At 41.4% G+C, this 14041-nt stretch overlaps 1 protein-coding gene across 11 annotated transcripts in view; it reads left to right on the forward strand.

Moving 5' to 3' along the window:
* Positions 1–14041, forward strand: part of Plcb4 (phospholipase C beta 4) — a 363080-nt gene that overhangs the window by 270630 nt on the left and 78409 nt on the right. For all 11 annotated transcript variants that reach the window (XM_031372018.1, XM_031372023.1, XM_031372019.1 and 8 more), the window contains 3 exons: positions 5711–5792; positions 6688–6788; positions 7431–7488. In XM_031372018.1, coding sequence (XP_031227878.1) covers positions 5711–5792; positions 6688–6788; positions 7431–7488 — 241 coding nt within the window. The remainder of the gene's footprint in view (positions 1–5710; positions 5793–6687; positions 6789–7430; positions 7489–14041) is intronic.

Raw genomic sequence — 14041 nt, forward strand, 5'->3', positions numbered from 1 at the left:
AGCCCCAGGCTGCCATGCCAAACCAAAGACTCACCCTGCCACTCCAAATCAAAAGCCTGCCCTGCTATGACATAATCGTGTATGCTCTTTGCCTTCAAGATGTTTCCGGAAGTTTAGTTTCTGCTATTTCATGGCTCAATTTGTAAAACTCACCCATGGAAATAAAATTGTACCTCCCCCAGACTAGGAAGCATTAACTGTGGTAAAGAGTGTCTGAAAATTGTAGCACTGAATTTTAATCTGTGAATCACCTGGCTTTCATAATTCATATTGTGTCTCCCCCTATCCCCCTTTACCTGAGCAACAACCACCTTCCTCCTTTGAGCTGGACCCCTACTGTGACAGTACACTGATCTTCTGGCAGGTCTGTGCCTCTGGCCAGCACTCCCTCATTCAAGGTTGATGCTTTATATGGTCCCCAGAGAAGGTGGCATTTTCCCTAAATTCAGCTGCTGCAACAATATACCATAGTCTTCGGCTTATACGTAAGAGAAGTTAGTTTCTCACAGTTTGGGAGACTGGGAATGCACAGAGTGCTGCAGACTGCTTTCTTCCAGTTGTGTCCTTACCTGAGGTAAGGGCCAGAGAACTGTCTCAGGGACATTTTTGTAATGCACTAATCCTATTCCCAAGAGCTTCCCACCCCCTCAGAGGGGGTGATAAAACCACCTTCCACTGGCCCCTAATACCAGCATAGTGGAGTTCAGTTAGATTCCATATCAGACGAATTTCATCCCTCACCCACTGTAGTTAACAATGACAAAGAACAAAAAGCAGATGGAACCCAAAAGGAAGAAGGCATTAAGCCAGACGCACCCTCCCAGTTTCTCTGTAATAGTTCTGACATGGTTCATGCTGGGAGGAGTCCCCACGAATCCCTCTTCTCTGCTTCTCAGTTCCTTTCACAGTTTAGGGTTTGCTAATGGTCTGTGTAGAGCTGTAAGGGCTTTCCAGGGTAGCTATGGGAATTCTTCACTAAACTCTCCAGGATCATATTGTTTGATGTTTATGTAAGCATTCCCAGACATCAAAGAAGCTTGGCTCAGACTGAGAGTATCATCTGTGCACATGAAGCCAGAGGTTATGTGCCCTTAACATGAAGCATATACAGTCTCCTGTATACCAAGCCCCTCTTTCCAGATTTCTCAGCGCAAGAACATATTTATGTTGTCTCTGGAGGTGAACTTCAGTAAAGACATAGTCGTGCAAAACAACAAAACGTAGAGGAATGTTGTCCTAGACTAATCTGTCTTTAACACGCAAGACAGACAAGTCACAAGGGCAGATCATGGGTGGATGCCATTTGGCTGAGGCATTCGGGTCACTCCTGGCCCTTTCCGGGCCTTTTCTCATCCTACTTCTCTGCTTACATACTCCATTCTACACTAAACTTCGATTCTGTGCCCCTGTTCAAATGTCCCCACACTCCCCCTCACATTGTCACACAGGGCAGAATCATCCTAGACACCATCATTTTGGTCCATTCCATCGTTCATGAGGATCATGAACCTAAGTATCCAGGTGACATGTCTGTGATACTTATTTATGAGAGTCTGGGATACTTTGATGGCATGAGGATGACCCTGTGCAGGATAACTTTTTATTCAACCTTCCATGATTACCAACCAGCTCACAGATTGCATGCAGTCGTTGTAACTTTTTAAAAAATCCATGTGTAGGACTCTTTGCTGCCTTGTTACTGCTCAAGTGAGGGGAGGTTTTCAATAATATTTCTTCTAATAAGTCATGTTTAAGTATAGTTTAAAGGTTTATTTAAAAAAAAAAACCCTATGGTTACCCTGACTGGTGGTTGATACCAAAGACATTTCAGAAGGATCCTTATCTTACTGAAAACCTCCCTTCCCTTGAGCAGGAGCAAAGCAGTTATTTCAATGTATCCAAACCATCCTATGACTCTTGTCAGATAGACAGTGTGTACCCAGACTTAGAGTACATTTGTTTGTGTGAGGGACAGAGGGTACATACAGCAGTGCAGAGGGGGAACTCTGTGTATTATGTTTCATTTACTTTTTCCATAAGATTTGGAATATGGACTGCGTGGAACACAAGATCATGATCCAAGTGGTTCATGATCCAGTAGTTCTGGTTTCACTAGTCTGCCTTCCACCCACCATGCTGTTGAGGTTCTGTGGATCCCCATACAGCATGTTCACATACAGAATCATTACAGCTGTGCTAGAAATGGCCTAGATAGTTTGGCATTGATGTGGATTTTGTGTGCGTGCATATGTGTGTGTGTGTGCGTGTGCGTGTGCGTGTGCGTGTGCGTGTGCGTGTGTGTGTGTGTGTGTGTGTGTGTGTGTGTGTGTGTGTGCGTGCATGTCATTACTAAGAGGTCCTTAACACGAGACATCTGTGACTTGGGGCAGCTTGTTAGAATTGATGTAGAATTGATGCCAGGCCAACAAAAGGGGGATAACTTTCCTAGTAGATAGTCTGCCAAGGGTTAGGTAGAAATTGTTCTGAATGTTTTAATGGATGTGAAGGGTAAACACTTTTAAAAATGTCATCTCTTCACCAACATTTTAGGGTTTTAAAATGGAAACTATTAATATAGTGCACATTGTGTTAAAAGGGGATCTGGCTTCATTGTCATTGTACTGCTTGTGAAAGGCTTCTGCTCTTGAACATTAAACCTAAATATAATACCCAGGAAATTGCAGGAATGATTGATGAAGGGAGCCTCACTCCTTGCCTCCCTCTTCTCTTGTCTTTTTATATATATGATCTTTCCTTTAAATTCACCAGCTTACTGCAGTTCATCCTCCCATTCTCTGAAAGTAGCTTTTCTGTCTCACGTTCTCTGTAATATGGAGTGCTACCTATAGCTAGAGAGTTGGGTGATAGAGCTCCACATGGTTTTGAGCAGTGACCGGAGGGGCTACTAAAGTAAAGGTCAAGAGCCTCCATACAATAATACAGGCAACCTGGTCTGCACGACCCATCTATTCAGGTCCTGAAACTGCAACACCCTCAAAGGGTAGCACCCTGCTCCTTCACTTCTGGAGTCTCCTGGGACTGTGTCAGAAGTCAGTGTTCAAAACTCTCAGGAATACTGAAGAACACATATGTGCAAAAAGATGGACTCTCTTGCATTCTAGGCTCATGATTTCTAACTAACTTGGAATACAAAATTTAGCCAGCTGTGTGGTAAGACTTAGTACAACTTCAGTGTGCTTGCTTTTGTAAATTTCTTTAAGGGAAGGACAGTTTGCTTTGATTGAATAAAATCTCATTGAGAAACTTGGAGTGTAGCTTAGTTGGTAGGGAGCTTGCCTAGTGTATCCCCAAATCCTTGGTTTCCATAAATTCAGGTTTGATTATACACACAATCCCAGAATGGCAAGGTTGTAGGGGGTTCATGGCCATTCTAGGTTATAGATCCTGTCTCAGGAAAAAAAAAACTCTCATTGAGTATCTGGTACCTTGAAGCATTAAGCAGACTTCTTTGGCCAAGGAATTATATAGAGCACTGGTTCTCAGCCTTTGGATTGGAACCCCTTTAGCAACCTCCATCTCCAAAAATATTTATATTACAATTTATAACTGTACAAAATTACAGTTATGAAGTAGCATCAAAAATGGTTTTATGGTTGGGGGTCACCACAGCATGAGCAACTAACTGTATTATAGGGTCACATCATTAGGAAAGTTAAGAACCTCTTATATAGAGGTTATAAAAATGCCACAGTCCCCTTATCAACACACTGCTCTCAGAACTCTGGTGAACATAACATCTTTCTGGAAACTCAAGAATGCACATTCCCTCTCTAGCCTCCATACCACAGTAGATGAATTTTTCAGACTCAATAATGATTTGGAAAGATGTCTGGAGCAAAGGAAATAGACATTACTCTAGGGAGCGAGTCTGATTAATGCCCTTGTGGCTATTTTCCATTCTGAGGTTCTTCTCTTTTCACGTACAATGAGCAAATGTGCCTTCAGACTGTGCAGCCCAACCCTACTCACGTCTGAGAAGTCAGCACCTCTCTCTCTCTCCCACCTCCTTGCTCCTTGACCTTCTTGTTCTTAGTCCTATTTCTTGCCCCTAGCCAAGCACTCACCAAACGACCACTTTCTTTTCTTGCCTCCCTTCCCATGGTACCTTGGTTCTGATTTATCAGGGTGGCCCAGGTGGTGAGTTTTCATGTTGTTAGAACCAGGCCAGTCTAAGCCAGCAGCCTTGGGTCACTGCTGGGTAGAGTTTCCCCCTTCTGATTACAGGTACCTAACCTTGCTGTGGCGCCACATGTGTTTTCTCATCGCATCATCTTGTAAAGAAAGACACACTGCCACTTATCCTTACATTGAAACTGTTAAATGGCATCTACTCAAAGTCAGTGTCTAAAAGTTGACCTAGACTCTAAAGACTTGAGAAAATATGGTCATAACACCCTCCATGCTAGAATGCCATTATCCATGTTCTTAGTCTGACTACACACCTGGGCGCCACTGTCAGCCTTCCTTATACTTAACTAGAACTCTCTCAAGAAGAGCATTTGAATATACTTCTTGGCGTCTTAGTGGACCTACTATAAAACAATAATGGTTTAAATGGACGCATCACCTGGGTAAATCTCCTTCCTCTGGGTCTATTTTGATAAGCTGTATCCTGGAGCTGAAGTGGCACCTTCTCACCTCAGAGAAACTGGCTGTCAGGGCTTCCATTGACTAAACAGAAATGCTGAGGCATATGTGAAGGTAGCTAGCGTATAAGATGCTAAAGCTCCTTTGAGATGCCACATTTCAGAGGTGAAAATCACCTTTATCTTCAAGGCTACCCTCCCCCTCCGGAGTTCACCCTTTCAATAATCTTAGTAACTCCAGACCAGGGCTTCTAATCAGGGAGTGAATAAAGCCACCTGTATAGACAAAGCAAGACTGAGAGCCATGTGCATGCTGTCTGGATACCAAATATCCGCTGATCTCACCCACTCAGGAATTTTCATTCTAAGTATCTCCAAAACATTATTTATGGGTGTGTGTGTGTCTCTTTTCCTTTTTTATAAGGAAATTTGACCATTAAAGCATTACAAACGACTAGCATCGATGCTCCCTGAACTAACTAGTTAAAAAGCTATTCAGAGATACCATGTCCTGGGAAGTACCAAGATTCTAAAGAAATAATTCACTGGGTCCTTCCCCCATCACATTCACAATAAAGTCCCAGTAAAGTCACAGCTAGTCCCTGGCTAGCATGGCAGGGTGTCTCAAGAATGCTTAGATGAAAACAATATGTCTGGTACTGAGTCACTGTGGAAAACATGCAAGCCAGGAGAAGAGGAGGCACAAGCCAAGCCAATCTGATGCCTACAGGGCTACTGCTTTCCCTAAGTGTGGGCCTCATTCATATAAACCCATAGAACCACTGCGCCATCAGCCACATAACTTTTTCTTCAGAACACCATTTCTTAGGATTAGAATGTATCATTGCATTTGTCCAACACCCACTTGGTCACAAACACCTAATGGGACATCTTATGTTAGAACTGAGTCTCATCAGTGTCAGAATGGGCCTTGGCAACCAGGGGAAGCTTGGGAATTAAAAAGCCCCATCAAACAAAAGGTATTTTATTCTTTTCCTTCCTCTTAACCCACTATCTCTAAGGTATTTTGTATTGCTGCATCCGAGAAAGCAGAATGAGCACTAACTCAGTTTTATTTGTTTTTCTTTTCTCTTCTGCTCCAGTATTACTAGAACCTTTGCATCGGGGAAAACAGAAAAAGTGATCTTTCAAGCTCTCAAGGAACTAGGTCTTCCCAGTGGAAAGGTATTCACTAACTTAAACACACTTCTAAATCTGTCTTCATGGTTGTTTGTCTATGCAGGCATATGTGATAAGCCAGGTGACACTGTTAAGTTAACCTCAGTTTGTCAGTCACGTGGGGGGGGGCAGTTCATTTTCTTTCTTTCCTTTCACCAATCACTTGAGAAGTGTTTTAAAAATCCAGCTAGTTCACGTCAAACTGATTTTCGCTGACTTTATTAAGATGAGAAAAAGAGAGGACCAGCAGCTGTTTTCTATGCAGTTTATGGAGCCTATTTTAGAACACCCAGCCACACTGCCTCAACCAAGCATAGCATCTCCATGAATTATTAACTAATAAATTCAGTTTCTCGAGAAAGCCTTGCACGGTTTCATGAAGAATTCCTCTCCCTCCCCTCCATTTGTGCTCATGACCCTTTGTATTCAAGTCATTAAAATTAATTTTTACACTTCAAGAAAGACTTAGGCCTCTGACTCTGTTCAAAAGTCTTGCTTGAAAGTGACATTGCGGTGTGACGGGTAAATTATTGGTTGCTTCAGTCCCTTTGGAGGATCCCTTGTGATCCTCTAAATACTCACAAAATAAGTATAATTAAATATTGGGTCTGATTATCCTCTATCCTCTATGGGAACACTTCCTTTCCTTCCTCAAGGAGAGATAGAAAAATGTCTATGTATTTGGTCAATGAGGGATTTCCCTGAGAAAGCTGTGCTGGAGGCAAGTGTCACCAAGTGTTTCATGTATCATCCATCCCATGGTGACAACCAGGGAAACCTCATTTCACGTGCTGTGCTTTTCCTAAGTGCCTAGCACCTTGTCAACAGCAAGTCTCCAAGGAGAAAGGTGTTTTGTTTTGTTTCGTTTTTTAAATGCCTGTCCTTCTTTTATTCTCCACAGAATGATGAAATTGAGCCTGCTGCATTTACTTATGAAAAGTTCTATGAATTGACACAAAAGATTTGTCCTCGAACAGATATAGAAGATCTTTTTAAAAAAATGTAAGTTCTAGTCTTCAGAAAGTGTTATATAGTACTTACTATTTTGTCCCCGTAAAATTTGAAACATTTTCACTGTAATGTTTAAATATATGTTGCTAGCGCTAGGCCTAGTCAGGGTTACATTTTTCACCCCTTAATTTGTTGGCATAGAAGGCCACTCTGAGTTTTTTAGAAACCTTGACATAGATTAATTACAGCACTTGGAACGTTCCCCCCCCCCCACCTTTCCCCGCCCCGGCATTGGCTTTACTAACGACCTACAATTTTAACCTGCTCCTTTAGGTATTAACCCAGTATGTGAACTAACTAGATTTGGTTTGGAATGTTGTTGAGAAGTTCATTCATTCCAGTTACTTCAAATGGATGACTTACATGTTGTTTTTGGAGGAATGTCTCTTGATAGTGATAAAGAATTGCATATAGCAATCAATTTCTGTGACCTAGTGGGAATGTTATCTTTCCGCTGTCATTGTCCTTGAGTTCCTCGCACCCACCCTCCCCCCTCCACTACAGTCTCTGACTACTCTAAGAATTCAGGGTTAGAAAGGGAGTTTAGAATTATCAACAAATGTCAACATGTAAATCGTACCTACTGTAGCATCATATACAAAAACTTACTTTTTCTAATACATTTCTTTTCAGCAATGGAGACAAAACTGATTATTTAACGGTAGACCAATTAGTGAGCTTTCTAAACGAAGTAAGCTTTTTCATACATTAACTCCATAAGTCTGTGTGCAGTGGCCTGCCTCTCCCATGTCCTCACTGCATGCTTGCGACACGCACCCTTCCTGGCTTTGCTTCTGACCTGCTGATCTTTCCATGGTGGCTTGACCAGGTGCAAAAATCAGCTGCTGTCTGTGTGTCCATGTGCTTCCTCCTGGCTGGCTTTGCACGCCACCTCCTGTTGGTCTCACGCTGTGGTTCTGTGTGTATGTGTGAAATTTGTCATGTATTTATTCAATTGAATGTGTCTGATTTTGCAAGATGGTTTTTAAGGTAGTTTGATTCTGTTGACTTCATGAACAGAGAATGTTTTGAGTTTATGACACTATATTTGAATTCTCCATTGCTCACTTTTCCTCAGACCTTTGCATGGACTAGAAACCTGTATTTTTGCCTTTTAATGGATTGCATGTGAGAAAAATACATAGGTTTAAATTGAATATTTGACACCTGAGGTCCTAGGTAAAACTATAGTGTTAGGCCAAGTAGATATCAGGTTAAATTTTTTACGTATTATTTTCAAACAAGATCAGAGATGAATTTAGAGCACGATTCATTTAGCAGATAAAATTGGCTAGCAAAATTTACTTAAGTACAAGAAAGATATTTCACAAGAAGTAAAGGTCACAACTTTCATTATTATAACTAAAATGAGCTTTTTCTTTTCATGTGCAAGAAATATTTTTTTAGCAAAACTCACAGAGGCTCTTTTTAATCTGAAAAGAGAAATTCACCTTTTCCCCGAAACACATAAGTAGTTAGAAAAACTTTTTTAAATATGGAGTGGACAATAAAATCTTGTTTGGAAAGCATTTAAATTCTAACCACGGCATCTAAAGAGAAGGGTGGTTGGAGAGGTTGATGGGCAGTGCAGTATTAGGACATATAGCATACATGAGTTCAGTCCCCAGCAGAAAGACAGGGAAGGAAGCATCCTGTTAGATACCACCTAGTGCCTTAGAGAAAAGAAGGGGCAGTCCCTGACTTGCCACCTTACAGGAACAAATAGCGTTTTTGCCAAAGGACTCCTCTTCATGATTTGTGCAGGCTCATCTGCTTCCAGTTTATAAGGCAACACATCAGAAACTGTTACCACGAACATAAATGCACCTTGACAAGAAAGAGCGGGGCTCCACATATCCACACAGATGCCTCCACTTTCAAGGCATCCATTCAGGGCAATACCGTATTTATTTTGCTTGAATCTGTCCACTGCACCGTGGACATCGAGCACTGTGTTTGTAGGCAGTCTTTACCCAGATCTTATCCACATTCTTGCACACAGTTCTCACTTTCTTTCTTTCAGCCCTCTGCCTCCTCCCTGTTGTTCCGTGTTGCTTGCTTTGTTTCCCTTCACCTTTTCATGTACTTTGGTGCATTGAGCATCTTAAATCTGGCGGGATGGTCAGGAATCCAGCTTTTGAGGTGGGAGAAGCTTTGGGAGAGAGGAGAAAACTTTACCATGCCATCAGTCCATCATCCCTTCCCAAGGCAGCCATCTATGAAGCTCACGCTTCCTACTGCATTTTGCATTGTATTTCGGGACCAGTTCTGAAGTCCCAAGGATAGGTGCTGCTCTTGCAGGCTTCATTTCCTCTCACAGGTGGTTTTCCTCTGTCTACCTAATAATAAATTTCACAATATTAGAGACCTTAAATATTTTAATCTGTAAATCCTATAAGCTTTTTTTTTTTTTTTTTTTTGGTTTTTCAAGCTAAGCTTTTATTTTTAATTAGAATGTTTAAAGAAAATGTACCGTTCTGGCTCTGCCATCCATATTCTTCATTACGATGCAGGTCTTTCCCCATCACTGGTCCAGTGGACAGTCATCCCTCCGTTCTTCATATTTCCTCCCATGTAGCTTCTCCTTAAGCAAGGAGATACTTTGAATATGTGAATGGAACTGATGGAATCGACATGTTTCTAGATTTCTGCCGATTGTAGTATATGCCTTTTAAGTTTATGCCTTGGGATTTCAATCAAAGCATCATCGTCCAAATATCTCTTTCTTCTCCAGACAGTATTCCTTCATGCCCACCCCCTGCCAGCTTCTTGCACACTCTATGTGCAGTTCTACTTTTATCTTGTTAATTTCTACAGAATCAAGACAGCTTTAGGCAGGGCAGCTTCACATCTCGTAATGCAAGGAGACAGAGCTCATCAGGAAAGCAAGAGGGATTGGAGCATAAAGGTCTGTGACCCTAAAAAATAATAATACTTCAACATTCTCTAAGTATCTCAGCCTTGTAGCCTTACTAGGCAGTTTCACTGCGGCATGGGACCCAGCATCATGCAGCAAGACAAGAGAAAATGAGGAACACTCGGAAGGACAAGACCCTTGGCCTCCATATATGCAGAATTTAGGGCTGACTATTATACCTCGATGATAGAAACCGTCAGCCTGGAAACCGATTCAGTTAACTAGAGAACCAGCTACAGCAGCAACAAAAATCAATAGGTGCATATACAAGGTTAATAGGCTAGAATTGATGGGGACAGGGGGTGGGGAAGAAATCTCCTTCCTATTAGCCAGTGACACGCTGGCTCCTACCATCTTACTCCTTCTTTGTAAATTTCTGTTTAGTATACTAATCTGTACCTTCAAGAGGCAGGAGGGAGGGAAGGATTCAGTCCTTTACTTGGTTGCCTTGTAGGCTATGTGTCCCCCTCCTCCCTCAGTGATAGCTTTGGATTCATTTCCCATCTGCTTTCCAGGACCTCTTGGTCATAGATCGCCACAGTCTGATTCCCCAGACAGGTAGCCTTAGCATCTCCTAGTAGCCTATTAACAATGTGCATCCACGGAGTTGGCATCTGTCCTTAACAGGATGGAGCACAGGTAACGTGTTAACAGGTAACGTGTACACAGGGAAGTTTAAGCAGCACTGTCTAGGCTAATAGGATCCTTCCTTGAGGTGCTTATTGGGAGAAGCTGAACATTATGCATGCATGCATGTATGCATACATACATGCATACATACATACATACATACATACATACATACATACAAACATACAATATAGTATTCCCCATGAAGAATTTAGTCAGACAAGTTCACTACTCACATCTAAACTTTTACTATCATTCTGTCTCTGGGTTCTACCCAATGGGCAAAGGGAGTCTTTTTTTGTCCAAATCATGAACTAATAGGCTGGAGTCAAGAAGAGCCAGTCAAGAAGAGATCATGCTGGGAGCTGCCAGTGTTGGGCTCTACTCCCAGCTCAGTTGTAATTCCCAGGACTAGTCGCCGTCTCTGGGGTCAGTTGGTTTCATATTCTTTTCCCAGTTGCTAATAAGATACATTGATTTCAGTATCACCTCCATTTCTGTTTCCCTTGTAATTAGAAGAGCTAAGGGCTTGTAGATGGAGGGCTGTATAGAGAGCAGGAAATAAGCGAAATAAGACAGAGGGGATGGGTCTCATATGGAGAGAGAAATAAAAACAAAGCTTTATTTTCTTACCACTGCTTATCTATCCCCTCACACACATCACCACATTATCTGATCACAGTAACTTTGAAGCTGATTTTTCCATTTTCCATTTTCATAGCTGGGAATATGTAAGAAAGTATCCCAAAACACTTTTTCTTCATGATATCTTTATTTTTTTTGATGAAAAGGGAGAAGAGAGAGAAAGAGGGGAGGGTATTTCATTCTATGAACCTATCCTTGCTGATTTTTATTTTCACTTTTTATATAATGTTTTTGAAATGATAACATTTATATCATTTATCATTATATTATATCATCACCTGTCTCTCCCAGTGCACTTGTAATAAGGTCAGTTGACACCTTTTCTCTGTAAGGCTAAGGGCAGAGGTGTGGAGAATGTCCATAATAGATCTCATTTACGTGGGCACAGTTTCCGTGACCAACTCTTAACAGCTATTCAGAACCTCATTTCACAAAGCACTGGGCACCAGGAAGTGAATCTCCTGGCCATGTTGTTTATCTGACTGGAAGCTGATGTTGTCTCAGAGATGCGAAGAACCTGCCTCACTGTGTTCGTTTCTGACTGGAACTCCTCTGCATAATGTTACTCTGAATGTGATATGATATATGATATGATGATATGATATGATATGATAGATGCAGCATTGGTCCTTACTCTGATGCAGTAATGCAAACCTTACTGATTGTTTTCCTGCCTCTCAATTATTCAGAGGGACCATGCTATGTTCCATTTAAATGTGAAAATTTGGGCGAGGGAAGAAAAGGATCTATTATTTGGCTGAGCAGGTCAAAATGGAGTTTTTATTTTTGTCTGCACTTAAAGCCCTTTTGCTAAGACTGTAACCATTAGGTAGCAAATACTGATATGTGCTGTGTCCCCTGGCTATCCAGTCTACTATATGGAAGGTCTTGCGAGTATGATGTCCTCTAATTATATTTTAACAGATAAAGCTTTATTAGGTGCACAGGTCAAATGATGAGTCCTACCTTGCAGACCTTAGGTATTGGGTTTGTTTTGGTTTGATTTTTTGCTTTTGTTATCATGGATATACAAGTGTATTAAAATGCATGTGGTTACAGGTTAAAGCAACGCTTTTTGCCTTCTTTCTTCCTTCCTTTCTTTCTTTCCTTTTATTTTTTGAGACAGGGTCTCATGGCTGGCCTCTAACCCACTACATAGCATAAGATGCCCTTCAACTCCCGATCCTCCTGCCTCTGCTTTCCAAGTGCTGCAATTACAGACATGTGTCACCACACCTGATCAGTGCAGTACTGGAGATTAAGCCCACAGGACTAGAAAACCATGCCATCCATTGAGACACACCTCCTATCTTAGAGCAGTACTGCTTAAAACGAACACGTCAGGACCACCTGGAAAGCGTACTAGCCCTCCTCCACCCCAAATAAGGCCTGGTTTCACCCTAGAATCGGTTTCTGTAGATCTCAAGAGAAGCCCCCAGAGTCTGCATTCTTTAAAATCTCCCACGTGATAGGTATTCTGCTGTTGCCATGCAGAGAGCACACTTTAAGTAGTGCCATGTTTGTATGCTCCCCTGTGTGAAAACACCCAGGTATGTCTGAATTCCCCTCTCTTCCCCCTATTTTCTCTCTTGTGGCTATATTCCCATTTTCCTCCCACATGGATTTGCTCCATCATTTCTCTTAAGGTCCAAATGCTCAACAGTGACCTTACGACCTACTTTTCCTAGGGAAGCTGCAGAGGATAGCTCTGAGTGTAACTATGCTGGGGTATGAAAAGAACCCTTCCCACCCCCCATCTATCTTCTTTAGTGCTATTGTTTATGAGGAAAAAAATGATTTCTAAAGAGTAGTTGAAGTTTTATCTCTTTAAATGCTTTTAAATGATTCTTCTCACCCCAGGGTGGATTCTCATCCCCTTGAATCCTGGAGTGTGCTGCAGAGTGCAGATCCTTAAAGGGTGCAGCATGTCTTCACTTGCCTGGCATCCCTATCCACGTCAGTTTCTCTTTCTCTACAGATCTCAGCACCATTCTCTCCAGAACCAAAGCCTGCTGTTGTTGCTACTATAGTAGTTTCCAGCATATACATGGCATAATCAATAATTCTTGGATATTACGAAAGAAGTATGCTTCATCTTGATAGTCTGTCAAAAGATATTGATTTCATCTCTTTAGCACCCTTAACTAAACAGGAAAAGGAGATGTCTGGACACATCTTTGTTTTAGCAATTAAAATCAAGTGTTCCATTGGCCAAAGGTATTGTTCTGTACACGGCTCTCTTTTCAGAACTTGTAAGAGTTGCTTCTAAGAATCTTCCTTAATAATATTACAAAGTCTGTGCATGCATCTAGGTAAAGAGTTCTTGCCAAAATACTATTTGTTGATCAATTCTTGCTCATATCTGCTTATTGGTCGTTATTACACAGAAATTTGCTTTTTACTCCTTTGAGGGATAACCAGAGACACAATGCAATCCTGTCATCCTCTGAAGTATAAGAAAGTTTAGTGGACCCTCTACTTCTAGACATGTGCCATGACATGTGAGCACATGTACACACACACACACACACACAGAGGCACAAGCACACATACACAGACACACCACCTGTGCAGGCACATACATGCAAGCACACACACCCACACACACACATACAGGCACACATACACAGACACACACACCTGTGCAGGCATATACATGCAAGCACACACACACAGGCACACACATGTGCAGGCACATACATGCAAGCACACACATACACACACAGGCACACTTACAAGAATTATGTGCTTATTAATTTTTATTATTACAATCATAATTTTTTTTTGGAAAACAGTGGACTCAAGAAGATGAAGCTTGCAGGGTGCTCAAGAACCTGTCATTGTTAGAGAAAGAGAGATTAAAAACTATTTACTTACTCTGACATTAACAGGTTTTGCTGGTACTGTTTTGGGGCTTGGGACCTCTTAGTACATGATCTGGTTGCTTATTTTAATTTTTTTCACTTTTTAAAACTAGACTTAATACTAAATTTTTAAATATTGTAAAGATCTGTTGCTCTAAATTTTTTTTTTTTTGGTTTTTTTTTTTTTT

Source organism: Mastomys coucha, unplaced genomic scaffold, assembly GCF_008632895.1.
Source record: "Mastomys coucha isolate ucsf_1 unplaced genomic scaffold, UCSF_Mcou_1 pScaffold15, whole genome shotgun sequence".
Classification (NCBI taxonomy): Eukaryota; Metazoa; Chordata; class Mammalia; order Rodentia; family Muridae; genus Mastomys; species Mastomys coucha.